The sequence below is a fragment of the Anastrepha obliqua genome, chromosome 1 (assembly GCF_027943255.1).
Source record: "Anastrepha obliqua isolate idAnaObli1 chromosome 1, idAnaObli1_1.0, whole genome shotgun sequence".
NCBI classification, from domain to species: Eukaryota; Metazoa; Arthropoda; class Insecta; order Diptera; family Tephritidae; genus Anastrepha; species Anastrepha obliqua.
The window spans coordinates 18435434-18453449 of NC_072892.1; the positions used below are offsets into that span (position 1 = coordinate 18435434).

The 18016-nt window shown below is 38.6% G+C and overlaps 1 protein-coding gene across 2 annotated transcripts in view; it reads right to left on the minus strand.

Annotated features, from left to right (window-relative positions):
* LOC129250003 (uncharacterized) overlaps nt 1-18016 on the minus strand; it is a 61330-nt gene that overhangs the window by 17885 nt on the left and 25429 nt on the right. For both annotated transcript variants that reach the window (XM_054889659.1, XM_054889658.1), the window contains exon 2: nt 1810-1951. In XM_054889659.1, coding sequence (XP_054745634.1) covers nt 1810-1947 — 138 coding nt within the window. In that variant the 5' untranslated portion in view covers nt 1948-1951. The remainder of the gene's footprint in view (nt 1-1809; nt 1952-18016) is intronic.

Here is an 18016-nt window from a genome sequence, read left to right on the forward strand (position 1 = left end):
ATATTGCGTCGCCCGATTATCACCTGTTCCGATTGATAGCACATGGACTAGCTAACCAGCAGTTTCATTCCTATGAAGCCATCCAAAAATGGCTTGATCCTAGTAATCCGTGTATAGAAGCAACCACCTTGGCTCCTTGGCACCATAAGATCTACTCAGATTTCTTCGGAGGTCGAGTAGATTTAAAGAAAATTAAAAAGGGAATCCGAGTGCAGTTCAATGGACATAATTGTGTCTGAGTGCTGTACTTGCTAGTCTGTCCCGAACAAAAAAAAAAAGGATTTAATTTAGTGGATTGCAGTCCTCCAACACAATTAGTGTTAAGCTTGTCAAGTTGGTGGAAAACTCGCAGCGCATAACCCCTGTCTTTTTAGCCCATGCGACTCGAGGTTGTTTTGCCACTGATTGATATTACATACAAATATTTCCTGTTTTTGTTTTCCCTCTTGCATGTTACTATTATTTTGACGACAGCCGTACAGCAGCACAGAGTACCACTGAAGAACTTTTTGATACGCACTAAAGTGGCTGTGAATATCTACTGCAATGTTTTTGTAACCGTATGCGATGTATATTTTGACACATATTTATTAGTAATAAGCGAGAATGTGCAATATATGCAACTACATGTGCACCATACACATACATACACACGTACGAGCAACATTTGATGTTGATGTATTAATTTTGCTTCGCTCTTGTTTTTATAGACTATAAAAATGAAATCAAAAAGAATAAAATATTAGCCGAACGTTGACCTAAGCCGTTAACAAAATTTTCTTTCCAATTGTACGGAAACTCTTTAAATTTGTCAAGAAAAAATTCAGGAAAAATTCACCAGCTTTTTTTTGTTTTATAGTCTTTCTTCTGCGACGTCTCACTTCTTCCACAAACTTTAAAATTTTGTACAAAATACTCCTAAGTAGAATGATCCTGCGAGGACGCCCTTTGCTTAAAAGGTTAACATTTTATATGACGTGTGGAGCGGTCGGTTTGGCGCACTCATCAAAATTAGCAATCCTTTAATCCAATTTTCCATTGAATGCTTGATGGGCACAAGTTCGTTAATTTAGGTGGTTTCTTACACAAATACATATGTGTATGTGTGCGTGTGCGTGTGCTTAGATACGCTGGTGTCAGCACGCACTATAAGCCATGTATGTGCTTTAAACTAATACTACAAAATCTAGTGCCTGCACCAGAAGGAAATATCTGTAAAGTTTGCAGTAAAATTCCAGTCTGGTTTTGTTGCTAATTTCGAACACTCGTGCGTACGCCCGCACTAAAGCAGGAATATTATTTGTGGCCAGGCACATCATTGACAATCTCAGCAAACTGCCACACGCCTTCAAAAGTATTTTCACACACACACACACACACACATGCGCATGTGGTATAAATTTATAAGCAACTGCCAAGTACAAAATTGTACATTTTTAGTGCGGCAGAAAGTTAACAGCTCCTCGTACAAGTATATGAGCATATGAGCGTTTGTATGGCACATAGATACAGTTAGTTTGTCGAGGATGGTACGAGTTTATGTGTTCAAGAGGACGAAACATTGTGAGGTCTTTGCATTTTTGGCAACAAAACCAATGGATTATGGCTAGGAATCAATTCACCGATCAACTCCGAGGGAAGCTACTTCATACAAAGAGCTTGTATGTTAGTCAATGTGAAATTTATTCTAACTAAAAAATGGTGAAAAATAACTTTTTTTTTTAATATAATAGAAAAATATGTATGCATACATTTGAAACATACTGTACGAAGTATATTTGCACTGAACATCTTGTTTTTGTTATTTACCTGTATTAACTTTGTGTCCGCATAGTCGAGTGGGTAGCCGACAGCATCATTGGTGTTGTAGCGTTGTTGTGCGGTGCAGACGAGTCGCGCAGCGCAGATCAGTACGACAATCGAGCAAATTCGCGTTGTGGCCTTCATAGTTCTGCAATAAAAAAGGGGGTAAAAATAAACGTTAAAGGCTTGTCAACTACATATTTTATTGTTGTGAGTTTTTTGTATAGGATTGTTTATGACTTTTGGTGACACTGACCGCAAATTGTTTTTTGGTTATTTATGTACTATTTTATAGAATTCAGATGATGAAAGTCAAACGCTCAACGGAATTCATACGTGTAAGCGAAATGCATTAAGAGGAAAATTGGAAATGCATGTGGCAGGAAATTTATTTGATAGGACGACCACGTTGAGGGTGGCGAAATGTGGTGGGCAATACGTTTTTATATTAAACTGCTTTCTAAATTCAACCTGCGTTTTGAACATTTCTGATAAGCAAGCGGTGACCACAAGAGGATATTGGAATGTATATCAAAAAACAAGTTTTCAAGATTTGAATGCTCATTCAAGATACGCTAGGAAATGTCAAGGTGAGCTGCCATGTACTGAAAATTAAACTTTAACTCCTGATGCTTACACTGTATGAACCAACATCACCATCATTTTTGGCGTAACGGTCCGGGTTGAATTTATAATACAATAACTTCGATCAAGAATCTTGATCCTTTGCAGACATTCTCCAGTTTTTCAGTCCAAAGATCTTGGCGTCGTAATTAACTGTATGAATCCAGGTTTTCCTTGGACGACCACTTTTATAAGGCACATACAACTTGAAAATTGCAATTTGAATTGGTCGAGCCAAGGAGCACCAAGAGATTTGGTGACTCCTAAGCCACTCAGGCTAAAAAGCCCATTGAATCTAGAACTCTGCAAAGAGGTTAAATAGTCAAGTAAGAAAGGAGAGAAGTATCAGAGAGAGAGCTAGGAAAGAATAGGGACAGAGGTGGTTAGTCCTGTGACAATTTTCCAGTTTTTTTTGTAAATCTATAAATATCCTACTTGGGCAGAAAATGGGGTCTGTAACCGAAACTTTCCAATTAGTCTTGCACAGCCATTGTAAGACCAATACTAACATATGCATAGACACTAGTCTGGTGGCCCACAATAGAAAAGAAATACAACCAAACCAAGTTGAACAAAATACAAAGAATAGCGTGTATCTTAACTAAGAGCGCTTAGCACCAGTCCTACTGAAGTGCTCAATGTACTAACTCATCTATTACCATTAGACAAAACAACATTCACTACTTGCAGTGTGGTGAGACTCAGAGACATAGGACGCTGGGCAACAAGATCTTACGGTCACAGGAAGATCCTTCTACAGGTACCCGCACTGCTCAAACACAAATCAGACTACATAGTCCCCGACCTCAACTTCAAGAATGACTTTACGGTACGTTTTTCACCGAGAACTACGCTGGCTTCTGTTCGGAGCCGCTCAACATCCTGTCTATGCCAACTTGTTCCAGGCAGAACTACTTGCAATCAGAGAAGCTATCTTTTCAGACAGTCGAGCAGCTATTGATTCCTTAGATTCCAATTCCATTTCATCCAAGTTAGTTTTACAGTACAGAAAGGAACTAGAATTGCTTGGTCAAATTACTCTGATACAGGTTCCCGGTCATAGGAATATAGAGGGTAATGAGAAAGCAGACGAGCTAGCAAGGAAAGGTTCGGCAGAATCTATGTTAGAGCTTATATATGTATGCACAAGTATATGCACGTATGTATGTGTGGAAGCGCTAAAACTTCCAAAGCTAAAATAACTTTATTTATGTTTATTTTAAGCTGTGCCCTCACAGATGCGTCACGACGCCCAGTTGGAGCCAAATATTAAAATATTGTTCTTCATCAGTCAACCATTCGCGACAGTCATTCAACCAGTGCGCACTAAAATGAATTTGTGAGTTTTCGTTGTCCTTAAAACGTCAACAGATATGTGGGTATGTGTGTGTGTGGAAAAAAAATATCTCTTTATATAGCATTGATCATTGACGATGGATGACCCGCAAACACCTACATATATACGTGTTGGTGAGCGGGTTGTGTGAGTGTTTAAGGGGAAGCGGGTGGTTAAGGCCACAATTATCACGAGTATTGGTACGATTCGTACTGTCAATTTCATTCCCATTGAATGCATGCATTTAGAGTACAACTGCACACATGCACGTTTATGCACTTATATGCACCTGAGCTCGCCAAAAGTGTATTTGGTTTGTATTCTCAATTTTTCGTGTCAAATACGAAATATTTACCAATTTTACACTACAGCGCTTACAGGTAAGTTTTGTTTGTGGTTTTGTTAAATTTCAGTTGATTTGTCAAATTTCGCGTGTATCCATTATTGACACAACAGTAAATATTCGTTGACGTCCGTTAGCTTTTAATCGTTTTCCACACTTGTGTTCGCACTTAAATGTATGCAGCTGGTAATTGCGCTACAGGAAAGCGCTGTAAAAGTGAGACAAACTTCTAAATGAGAACTGGTACTATTTTGGTAGTTTTGAACTGGTTCGGTAGTGACTGCATTTGCAGCAGTTGAAAAGAAGTTAAAAAGGGGTAGAAATGTTCAAATTATGTATGTATAAATGCGAAAATATTTTTAAATTATTTATTTATTTTTTTATTCAGAAAGAGTGCTATATTTGTCAAGATTTTAGCTCTTAAAGAAATACTTTAATTTTGTTTTGATTAATTAATAAAAAATATATAAACCTTTGGAAAATAGCGAAAGGAAGTTGCAGAATGGTAGAGGAAAAAGAAATATTATGAACTCCGCTCTCATAGCTCTAAATTCATTGAAAGGCCACCAGTTCGGAAGTCGTGGGCTGCTTAGTGAGTTGCTCCGTGGATTATTCACTTACATACATATATACGCGTACGTACATACAAACGAGGTAAATATTATGTGTCTATGATACATCGGCTTCTGTTTATCTACGGTAATTGCTTAGCAATAAATATACCGTTATTGATGGTTAGTTAAATTGCCATATTTGTTTAGCTTTAATATTTATATTATTTGTAACTGCATAGTAGGCATTCCTGTTATGATTAAATATTTTTGGACATTAAAAGTCAATTTTCATCCACATTTATGTTTCATTTCGTGAGTTTTTTTTCTTTGTTTTTTTTGCATTCATCAATTTTTGCTAACGACAGATGTTATAGAAAACGTACCAGAACATGCCACTAAATTTCGGCGTAGATACGAGATGGGTTCAAAAAGTATCGCGAATTTTGTGTTTTTCCAAAAATTATTTATTTATTCAATAATACCTATTTTGTCCCCTTCAAAGTAATCCCCATGAGATATTATGCGCTTCTGCCAACGTTGTTTCCAATCTGTGAAGTACTTCAAAAAATCATTTTTTTTATCTTGTTCAGCTCCTCCTTCGATGCCGTCTTTATCTCGTCAACGTAGCGTAGCGTCGTCCTTTCATGGGTCTCTTCAGTTTCGGGAACAAGAAAAAGTCACAGGGGCCAGATCAGGGGGGTACGATGGCTGTGGCATGTGTGTGTTGTTTTTGGCCAAAAAGTTCTTTATTGATCGTTTTACCCTGTGGCAAGAACTCAAAATGCACAACGCCCCTGCAATCGAAGAAAACGGCAAGCAAAACTTTTACATTCGACCGAACTTGGCGCGCTTTTTTCGGTCTGGTTTCGTGCGGCAGCTTCCATTGAAATGATTGAGCTTTGGTTTCCACGTCATAACCATAAACCCACGATTCGTCACCAGTTATGCACCTCTGAAGCAAATTTGGGTCGTCGCGGACAGAGTCCAACATCTCATTATTAATGTTCATGCGATGCGGCTTTTGGTCGAAATTGAGCGGTTTTGGTACGAATTTTGCGGCGACCCGTCTCATGCCCAAATCCTTGAAAAAAATCGAATGGCATGAGCCAATTGATATGTCTAAGTCCTCAGCAACTTCTCTAACGGTGATTCGAGGATTGGTCAATACCTTTTTCTTCACTTCATCAATTTATTCGTCTGTTGTTGAAGTGTTCGGGCGCCTGGCACACTTTTCGTCGTTCACATCTTCTCGGCCTTCTGAGAACATTTTCTACCACCGATAAACGTTGCTTTGGTCCAAAGTAGCTTCTCCGTATGACACCGCACTGAGTTAACATTCGGAATGCATCCGAGCACCTTATTTCGTTTTTCACTCAAAATTTGATACAGATTCTTTGATCCACCTTTTTGAATATGTAAAAATCTAAGACGAGCCGAAACACGTGCAAGCAAAGCAGCTGTCAACAATTAACTGGACATTCAAAATGGCCGAACTCGTCGCCATGAGTGAGAGATATGAGTACTAACATATCGTCACAAAAAAATCGAAATTCGAATATACGTAACCTGCGAAAATTCAAAATTCTCGATACTTTTTCAACACACCTCGTACTCTTACATACTACTGTGGGCAAAAAGTAAGGTGAATTTATTTGTCAAACTTTGCGGAATTAAAATTTCGCTCTAGTTATTTTTTTCATGAGTTGGCAGCACTGTTAATAACATCTGGGCCAACTTTCATGTGAATGTGATTATCAGCAATATATTTACGCTTGTGTTTACCAAACGACCAAGAGTGCATTTTTCGATTTTTACAATGTCTGATTTGATTGAGCAGAGAAGTGCCATCAAATTTTGTTTGCGGAATGAAATTTCGGCTGCGGAAACGTTTAGCATGTTGCAGAAGGTATTTGGTGATTCGACCATGTCGCAGAAAAATGTTTATAGGTAAGTGGTACAAAGACTTCAAAGAGGATGCAAAACTTGGAGCGCTCCGGACGACCATCGACGTCAACAGATGACCAACACGTCAATGAAGTGAAGGAGTTAGTGCTCAAAAATCGTCGGTTGACTGTTAAAGGCCTTACTGACATGATCGGAATATCAGAAGGATCTGTGAAAACCATTTTGAAAGACCATTTGGGCCTACGAAAGCCGTATTCGCCTGATTTGGCTCCGTGTGACTTCTGGCTATTCCAAAAATTCAAGAGACCACTCCGGGGAACGCGTTTCGAGTCGATTGAGGAGATAAAAGCTGAATCGAAGAAGGTGCTGATGGCTATACCGGAAATGGACTATTTGGCATGTTTCGGGGATTGGAAAAATTGATTGCATAAGTGTATTTCATCGAGAGGGGATTATTTTGAAGGAGATGAAATTGATTTACAAGAATAAATAAAGATTTTTCATTTTACAACCAAATTCACCTTACTTTTTGCCCACAATAGTACATGCAAATAAGCACACTGAAAATGCTACAACAAAACTATTACTTGTGTCAAAAATTTTTATTAAAATATTTATGCGTATTATTGTGTATCAGATGTGTTGTCTGATGAAAATTAGAACGGGTGTTGTAAATTCTGGTGTTGTCACTCGAATACTTTTCAAATTAGAATTATGCATTTCCGAGCTACTTAAAAATGCATAAAAAATTGCTGCTGAGGTTGTTTTCCGTACATGAGGCGACAGGGCTTTTCCTTCCAGATGGAAGGACTTTATGCCTATGTACTTATATATGTTATACGATTACAGGCATTTACATATTTACATATGTGCGCATATTTTAAAGCTGCTGCCGTACGCAGTTATTGCAAATACATTTTACTGTAGTAAAATTATTTTTCGCTATTGAGAACAGCAAAAAGTCTTGGCACTTACATAGATTTAAGCAAATCACACTTGGCAGACCGAAAGAGATAAAACAGCTACCTAATCATAGCGTTTTTGATGGGATTTAGAGTTGTCATAAGAATATTGCTGAACGAACAAGTTGCAAAGTGCTTTCACATTTCTGGTAGTGCCACGTTTACACACAAGCTGAATATCTGTGTGAAGCTCACGTTTATATGCGCGTATGTAGACATGCACAGGATAGTCCAAACCCAGGTGTAGCTTGAGTCATATTTTCTATATTATTGATAGATTTTATCTTGTTCCAAGTTTGACATTGAATGAAACACGTTTGAGGACAATACTAAATTAATTTTAAAACGCAGTGTTGTGTTCCTCAAACTTTACGTTTCTTAAAATGAAGTTTGTGACAAGGCGCATTCTCATCCTTGCGGCTCTGGGATTGGACGTGACTGTCGAGAAACTAGTGCATACGCAGAGAGCGAGAGAGAGAGCGAAAGAGATAGAGAGATGGAGAAAGAGATGGAAAGAAAGGGGGAGAGAGAGGGAGATAGGGAGAGAGAGAGAGAGTGAAAATGAGAAGATGAATTGATGAAACATGCCGTCAGTGAAGGTACCAAAACTATCACTAAATATATTGTAACAGCTCCAGATAATTTTTCCCCTAAAATAATGGTATATAAATATAAAGGGTGGCGCAAAATTGATCGGGTGGCGCAAAATTAACCATTCAACTTTTTACTAAAAACAAAAAATTATTTTGAATGACGGAAATCTTTATTTTGACCCTTACGTGCTCCATTGCTTGTCTGTTTGTATGCTGCAGCTGTCTAGCTCACAAGTGTCAAATATGATTGCCGTAGGACGATATTTGCAAATATTATAAATCTTTCCATAATTGATTAATTTTGCGCCACCTGTTATAACAAAAAAAATATATATTTTTTAAATTATTTCACGAGGCGATTTTTACTGTTGCGGCTGTGAGTTGTTTTTTTTTTTTTTTTGTAGGGTGAGGTGGGTGGGTCAAAATGCCTTCGCACTTACAGCGACCGTCGTCAACTGCGCCGAATGGTGTAGCCACTGAAACAATCCCTCCTCCTCTTCTCTGGAGACTCTCTCCCAGGAACTACCTTGCATTAGTTCGAGAAGGCCCAGAATGGTGTCCATTAAATGAACCAATACTATTCACCCACGTCTGGGTCCACCATATTTGTAGCCAGCTTCATGCTATAGGCTCGTCTTCTAATGTCTCTGTGTCGTCATACCAGTGCTATGTGGGACATGCTCTCAGGTTTCTCTCACATGAGCGTATGGATGTTATACGCTATCGAGGTTTCTTTTGCACACATGTGAGCACATGACTCGACCGTCTGTGATTTGTCATCAGTTCGTAGACAGTCCAACTTTTATCGAGGGCTGATGTGTTTTTCTCTGCGTTTTGCGCTGCCACTCCGCGCATTGCAGGTGCAGCATTAGCCTCTTTGCAAAGCTTTTAACTGCATTCCAACAGTTTTTTGATGCACGCATGTTATTGATGAAGCTGTCTGGGCTCAGCTGTTCTCCCAAGACTATTTCAAGCGTTCGGCGTTCTTCATTGAAGCGGCTGTGAGTTTGGACGTAACTGTCGAGAAACTAGAGACAGAGGCAGTCGGTTCTACGTAACCGGAACGACCAGGATTTATATCCGGCCAAGGACTGTCACTTCAGCAGCATTCACAGTATATGTATTGAGATTGTTTATGCTGCTTTAACAATAACAGAGAAAGAGAGAGTGGAGATTTGGGGTGAATTGGATCTTGTCATTGTCTCTCCTAAAACTAGTGTGTGCTTTTCAAAAATCTTAGAATATCCCTGATTTCTGCAGAACTGAGTTCTTCCGATTCATAAAAAAAATTGCCTACCTAAAATAGTTAAGCTACGTCTAGATAGAGCAGGGCAATGAAAGAGAAAGTGCGAGATCGTCTCTTCCCTAGCCCTCATCTAGACAGCTTCTGCCGAAGTCATGTGTTTGCACGCCCAAACTCTGATTACCTATTATAACTGAGATCAGTGTGCCCAGACTGTGCTTATTTTGGCTTAGCAAAGATTCTGTGCGTCTATCATTGAGAGGCGGCCACAATTGTAGACCGATTCTGTAGGTGTTTCATTACACCATCTTTCATTCGCTGTTCTTACGATTTACTCAAGGATAGAAGAAGAAAGTAGCTTACACGTCTGTAAGGGTATGTTTATGGCATTATGCGTGTATGCTTCAGTGAGCTTGGCGTCAAGTCTCGCTAGTTCATCGGCTCTGCAGTTACCCTCAATGTTCCAATGGCGAGGAACCCATATTACCTTTAGTTGAAATGACTCAGACAGCTCGCTCAAAGGTTTGCGACATTTCGTGGAAGGTTGTCCACTGCTTTGTGAGTGATTTTACCGCCACGTGACTATCCGTGAAGATTTAGATATCATTTCTAGGTATAGCTTCACACTGTACCAGTGGGGCGGCTATCATTATTGACATCAGTTCAGTCTGAAAGACACTACAGTAGTCGGGGAGTCATAAACGGAAGGAGATCCCCAGATGCAGAACACAAAATAACTTAACAATAATAATAATAAAATATAAAAAAATAAAGAATAAAAATACGGTTTCCTAGTTGGAAAAAAAGGTAGATTAAGAAGGCAAATAATATATTACAAAATGAATTATCAGGGAATAAAGAGAACAGTTTACTTCCCTAATTCCATGCAATCAAACATTTTTAAGATAATCATGGACTTGGTCCTTGTAGTTGAGTGTGTTAAGTTCAGTCTTCGCAATGCCTGGTAATGAGTTCCATACTTCAACAGCGTAAATGAAAAGAAGTCTAGATGACTTCAGGTAATTAAATTTTGGAACAATGAAACTGTTCTGGCTCCGAGAGCTTGCTGGTATTAACTCTCTAACAGATAGGCAAGTAATTTGAATATAGAAAGTTTGCTCATAAATATGCAAATCCTGCTACACTGTATCTTTGGTCGCCACACAGAGAGGCTCATATCTACCAATCCCATGTACATAACGCGTAGCATTATTAAATGCCATATTAAGTTTGTGTTAAGATATTACGCAGGCGTAAGGCAAAGTTGTCCCCTGTCGCCCCTTCTCTTTGCCATCGTACTTGATTACGTCATGAGCCAACTGACCCTGCACAAAAAAGGGATCGTATGGAGTTTCACCAGACATTTTGAGGACCTGGACTTCGCCGATGACATCAGCCTCCTCTCTTACAAACTCTCTGACATGCAAGTGAAGGCGGACAAACTAGTCGCACTGGCACGCACTGTCGGACTGGAGGTCAACATCGCCAAGACCAATGCCCTGAGAGTTAACCACAATAACGCAAGACAGATATTGGTTGACAGATGCCCGGTGGAATTCGTTGAAAGCTTCTGCTACCTCGGCTGCATCATCACGGCAGATAGTGGAGCAGATGAAGTTGTTAACTGCAGGCTGAACAAAGCGGGCGAATGCATACGGTATGGAGGAGTTCGCAAATATCCAGGCGCACTAAACTACGAATATTCGGCTCATACGTGAAGTCCGTGTTGTTGTACGGAAGCGAAACATGGCTGGTCTCTTACACCATCACATAGAGACTACAATCCTTCATCAACAAATGCCTTCGCATCATCTGCAGAATATTCTGGCCAAACACCATCAGTAACGACGCACTGTGGAGATTAACGAACGAACGAACGAGGAACCCATCCTTAGGCAAATCAAATGCAGAAAGTGGCGAAGGATAGATCACACATTGAGTAAACCACCAGACAGCATCACGAGAATGGCACGGGACTGGAACTCGAAAGGGAGCAGAGGTCCCGGTCGGCCAAAAAACACTTGGAGAAAGTCGTTGCTGCGCGAACTAGCAGATGCCGACAGCTCATGGGACGGTGCAAAGACAACAGCACAGAACCGTGTACGATGGAAATGTCTTGTCGAGGCCCTATGTTCCCGAGAGGAGTGAACAAGGAAAACTAAAGATATTGAATCCATTTTAAAAATAAAAAAAAAATGTGCTATGCGTATCCATTGCAGTAGTTTTTTATGTGTTTATATACCTTTAATGTTTATTCCTTAATGCGGACCACCCTGTACCTATATTTGTGAGCACATTAAAGCAAGACGGGTATTCATGAATGAAATGAACTGAACTAAGTTAATGCACATTGGGTGGTGGCACAAGTCTTACATTTTGATTATATTTTTTGCACCCCGCACACGTTCGCATTTATATAATAAAAAACAACTACTACGCATGGCACATGTCGAGGTTGGCAGTGTATTCTGGTAAGAAGATATTTCTGTTTAAATGGAATTGTATAGGAAAACTTGAAAAATATGTTAATAGTATAAAATTGGTTAATAAAAAAGGTGGTGAAGTGCCGTGAAGCATTAGTGAATGTCAACAGAAAATGTGGTAAGTGAATAAAATAGCGCAATTTGTGGAAGGGAAGTGCAAGAAGGGTTGGAACGCTTCGGGTTTAACCCTACATTTAATGGGTAAAAACACAAGCGCATGGTAATAATTTCAAACATAATAATTTTTTTAGAGGTTAAGTTAACTATGCACTCTTATGTGGCATGGTTAGGAATCGGTGGATGAATGAATTTTAGCTGCAACCAAAGTCTAACAACTACATTTGCTTTTACTTCGCAACAATTTTTCTTTTTTCAATACAATACAAAAATCGGGCTGTTAAGGGGTATGGTACAGTTAGAATTAAAAAAAAATCGATTTTTTTTATTTTTTCTTCTTAAGGTACATATATTGAAGAATACACACAGAAGCTTTAATATCGTTCCGGTGGATATTTTCGAATTTACACGCAAATTTGAAAAGTGCTTGAAAGTATAAGGCCGGAGCGGCTGCGTTTACCTGGAATGCCGTCCCTTTTATGCACCTGCCTATTGTAAATGTTACCTTGTAATGTATTTAGATGCGTAAAGCAGCAGTGTGCTATTGTCTTTTTTATACTTGAAAGGTAAATTTTTTAATTTTCTCTCCCCAAACTAGAAAATATTTGAGAGTGGTAGTGGCAACTAAGCCAAGCAGTAAACTTGTGAGTTCGTTCATATTATTTTATATAATTTTTTCGTGAAAATGAAGTCTTCTAGAGAAATAAGAATATCTCTTAACATACGCAAGTCGAGAACAAAAAAGCGCAAAAATGTTTTTAATCCAAAAACAGCTGAAACGGATGAAAGTAGTTTCAGTGCCTTGGCGAAAAAATTTAAAGAACAAGCGGCAATCTCAGTCCCGCGTGATCCGACTGTTGAGTATCGCATTTTATATTTTATAACAGTGTTTGCAGCAATTTCTGTGCATGTGAAATGTAAGATCTGTGACGGAAATATTAAGTTTCAAACTGCTCCTGAACGAGGACTTGGTTTTAAAATTGTTAAGAGAGTTAAGAGACGTAACATAAATTCTAGTCCTTTTATCGCGCACTCTTATGAAATACATCGACGATTTTTGAGAGTCATGAGAGTTCTCGGATTAGGGTTAAAAGGTGCAGTAAAATTTTGTGGATTAATGGACATGCGAGCTTTGGTATCACAGCCCACTTATGTAAAAAACACTGCAGTGTAAAAACAGCCACTGAAAAACTTTTTCAACAGGCTGAAGAAAAAAATTTGACTTCCGAACATCAAGGTGATGAACATTTGACAGAATTAACTGTATCTGGCGATGACATATGGAAAAAGCGAGGGTTTAATTCCTTGTACGGTGAGACATCATTGATCGGATACTATTCTGGTTGATATTATTTTAAAAAGTGCCTACTGCAAACAGTGTACAACTTGGAGGAAGAAAATCGATACCGATGAATGGTATGCCGAACATAAAAATACTTGCACTGCAAATCATTCAGGTGCTTCTGGGAAAATGGAAGTAGATTCAGTCGTCGAAATGTACCAACGTTCATTGGAATAACTTGGAGTCATGTACAAAAATTTTATCGGAGACGGTGACTCCAGTGAAAAAAGAATGCATTGGACACGTACAGAAACGAATGGGCACGCGACTCCGAGATTGTGTTAAAAAAAATGTTGAAACAGTTGAAAACAAAAAAGGGAAAAAAACTCTCGGTGGAAAAGGCAAACTTACTGGAAAGATGATCGATAAGTTGACAGTTTATTATGGCTTAGCAATAAGAAGAAATTGTTATTCCGTTGAAATAAAAAGTGCGTGTAGCGTAGTACACATAACAGAAGTGAAACTTTCAAGGCAGACAAAGAAAGAGGGAGAGCCGAGAGAGAATGAGAGAGAGAGAGAGAGAGAGAGAAAGAATATATATCTAAATAAATTCACAACATTTGCAGAGAATACAAATCGGCAAAACTTACAAGAAACTGAGAAGGGTCGGCGGACACAAACCGTGGCAACAACGCGCACTACTCCGAGCGCTTATCACCTGCACATACGCAACGATTCCAGGACTGCAGCAACGGCACAAATTACCGCAAGCCAATACCAATAAATACGACACCGGAATGGATAGCATTTTATAGTACGTACAAGCACTAGCCAGGAAACGGAAGTAAGTGCCAAAAAGTACTTAGCAAAAAAAAACAAAAAAAGCCAAAAAACTTGGGACCAAAAAACGCCCCAAACAGTAGGCACCAAGGAAATATAACGCCAAAAAGTAGACACCAAAAATATATTTCCTACAAGTTTGCACCAACAAACAGGCGCCAAAAAGTAGGCAGTGTTATTTCTCACTAAAAATTAGCAACCACAAGGAAAAACACAGGAAAAATTGCCTAAAGTGCATCTAAGATTTATATAAGGTATAGCTCTCTCTTTCCTTTTCCTCTACGTTATATTTTTTTTCTCTCTCGCGGAACGAAAATGCCCAAAACGTTGCATGGCCTTGAAATTTTATTCTCCATTCTCGCTCGTCCATCGACGCCTAAGAAGTTTCATTTCAAAAATGTATATAACATATATATTGTTCAACTGACGAAAAATCTTAATACGTTAAGTGCCCACACGGACCAAACTCATGTTGCAGCTGCCAATCAGTTATCCACTTTGGAACATGAATATGAGCTATAACCAGAAGATGTTGCTCAGGCTATACTTCCGATTTATACAGATCTAAGCAATGAGAATTTATTAGAAAGATATGTAGCTGGTTTTAACCTATGTAAAGTGCTTTTCAAACTTTAAACGCTTTTTTTTTCAAAATGGTGTTTTCAAAGTCGGTGGCCAACATTGCTCGAAAACGGCTAAACCGATTAGTTTCAAATTTTAATACGAGCTTCTTGAATATATGTATTTTTTAGTAATTAAGGGGACAGATACCTGTAAAATTTCGAAATTTTTTTTTTATTTAATATAATCCTTTAAGAATATGTCACAAAATTTTTAGAACGTAAATTTAAGTATTTCTTATATAATGGATCGTCAACTGTGACGACTCTATTCTTTGCGTTCGAGCGCTGGGAGAGGTACAGTTACGTTGCCGACTTTAGACGCCTTTTTCTCAAAACTATATTTTCAGAATTGCCGTAAACGATAACTTGAAAAGTTATTGACCAATCTCCCTGAAATTTGGATACATCTTTTTTATGATATTATTTTCTAAGTGGATTTACAAGTTTTCGAAAATTTTTCGAAAAAATATTTTTTTTCTAAGCAAAAATAGTAGGAAAATTCGCCCAATAATAAATTTTTTTTTTGAAGGATTTTATTCCGCGAATTTTTTATCCATTTTTTTAATTCATATAGAAATTATGACATTAATAATCAAAAACATGTTTGGTTTTTTGTATTCAGGTCACTGACGCCGATGCTACAATGCCCGCCGATTGAGAAGCCCCGCTGCGACCTTCCTGGAATATTTGAGTATACATCCGCCATTTTAAATTATTAAAAAAAAAAAAACTTATATTATTTTAATGTATAAATAAACTGTATGCCAATTTTGAAAAAAAAAATTCATTGACTTCTTCATTTTAAATAATTTTAATAAAACTCAGGGAAAATATGCCCGTTTACAGGTATCTGTCCCCTTAATCGAAGATTTTTTCTCACCAATAAATATTTTTTTTTATAAACAATTTAAGGCCGAAATTTGGTCAGAAATCGATCATTGTTTTGAGAAACCGCCATTTTGTCAAAAAAATTTATTTACTACTATTTTCTTATTAACTATGTACTAGATTTAACATTACTTTAACGAAATCTGTTTGGTTTTTTAATTTGAGAGGATCCAGTTCAGAGATATAGCGGTCACCGCAAAACGACTTTTTTAAGAGGAGCTCCCGAGATCAGCTGTAGCGTAGCTCCTTTCCGAATAAATATTTTTACTCGCTTTTTTCGGCTTTCTTACTTATATAACCACTTAATAAAGTAAGGCGTATGTATGTATGTAAAAATACTACTATTTTTATCTGATTGGCCCACACCACTGAGGATCCCTAGAACTACTGATTTTTTTTTAGTTTAATTATGAAACAAACTAAATACATATTTGGTATTTGAAATATTTTTTGCGCAAATTTATACAAGGAAACGTCAATTCAGTTGTGTAAGGTTTTAGTTCAAGTGAAATCATGAATTAACAGAAGGGTCGTCGAGTCATCTACGCATTTTGTTGTGACTCGTTTTGAATATTTGAACAAATCTTAATGCCTGCACCAAAAAAGCGGTCACACCTTTTCTGAAGCCAATTTACGTCATATTTACCTAATATAAGGTTGGCCAAAAAGTCTTGCGGTATTTCCGCAAGCTTGTCTTTGCAAGCGCGTAGTTCTAGTTGTATTCGTCGCATCGGTTCACGCTAGAGCTTTTTGGAAAGCTCTTTTCACGTACTAACACGTGTTTGATTAATTGTTGTTTGCTTTTAGTCGTTCGTGAGTTATAGCGTCGCAAACATGGAGCAAAATAAAGAGAAAATACGGCATATTTTACAGTACTACTACGATAAAGGCAAAAATGCATATCATGCTGCTAATAAAATTTGTGCAGTTTATGGACCTGATACAGTTTCCATTTCCACCGCACAACGATGGTTTCAACGTTTTCGTTCTGGTGCAGAGGTGATCGAAGATGCGCCACGGTCCGGAAGGCCTGTCGTCAAAAATTGCGATAAAATCGCTGAATTGATCGAAAGAGACCGGCATAGTAGCAGCCGTAGCATCGGCCAAGAGCTGGGCATGAGTCATCAAACCGTTATAAACCATTTGAAGAAGCTTGGATTCAAAAAGAAGCTCGATGTATGGGTGCCACACGACTTGACGCAAAAAAACATTTTTGCCCGTATGGATGCATGCGAATCGCTTCCGAATCGCAACAAAATCGACCCGTTTTTGAAGCGGATGGTGACTAGCGATGAAAAGTGGGTCACTTACGACAACGTGAAGCGCAAACGGTCGTGGTCGAAAAGCGGTGAAGCTGCCCAGACGGTGGCCAAGCCTGGATTGACGGCCAGGAAGGTTCTTCTGTGTGTTTGGTGGGATTGGCAGGGAATCATCCACTATGAGGTGCTCCCCTATGGCCAAACGCTCGATTCGGACCTGTATTGCCAACAACTGGACCGCTTGAATGCAGCACTCATGCAGAAGAGGCCATCTTTGATCCACAAAGGCCGAATTGTCTTCCATCAGGACAACGCCAGGCCACACACATCTTTGGTGACGCGCCAGAAGCTCCGGGAGCTCGGATGAGAGGTTCTTTTGCATCCACCGTATAGTCCGTATCTCGCACCAAGTGATTACCACCAATTTCTGTCCATGGCGAACGAGCTTGGTAGTCGGAAGTTGTCCACAAGAGAGTCCTGTGAAAATTGGCTCTCCGAGTTTTTTGACAATAGGGAAGCGAACTTCTATAAGAGGGGCATTATGAAGTTGGCATCTCGTTGGGAACTCGTCATCGAACAAAACGGCGCATATTTGACTTAAATCGCATTATTATAACCAATTTTATGAACAATTGAAAATTCAATAAAAATACCGCAAGACTTCTTTGACAACCTTATATATGACAATATTTTATTATGTCTTATTTACTTGCCCTCCTTGTAGTTTGTGTCTTAGTTCATTCTTTTAATAAATGTTGGATCTGTGTGCGTGGCAAAATTACCCAAGACCTTACTTTCTACACACTAAACAAGCATTTCGTATTACATTTGTATATGTGAGTATGAAAGTATGTATGTGTTAAGTCCACATGAAAATAAATAGAAAATATAGGAAAAATTGTGTATCTGCAGGTGGGAATGTTACACCCTTGTCATTTCTAGAAACGTTTTGGTGTGTTTAACTATTGGCCATTTCCAATTGCTGTCTTTTAGCACTTCATTTGCGCCTTTTTTCATTGAGAAAAAGATTGGAAGACGGATACTTATCGCCATGGTCGGCATTTAATAATTGCAGGTACAACATACTCACACGTAGGTATGTATATGAGTAGTTGTATATGTATGTGTGACTATCTAGAAGCGAATACTCATATGCTCAGT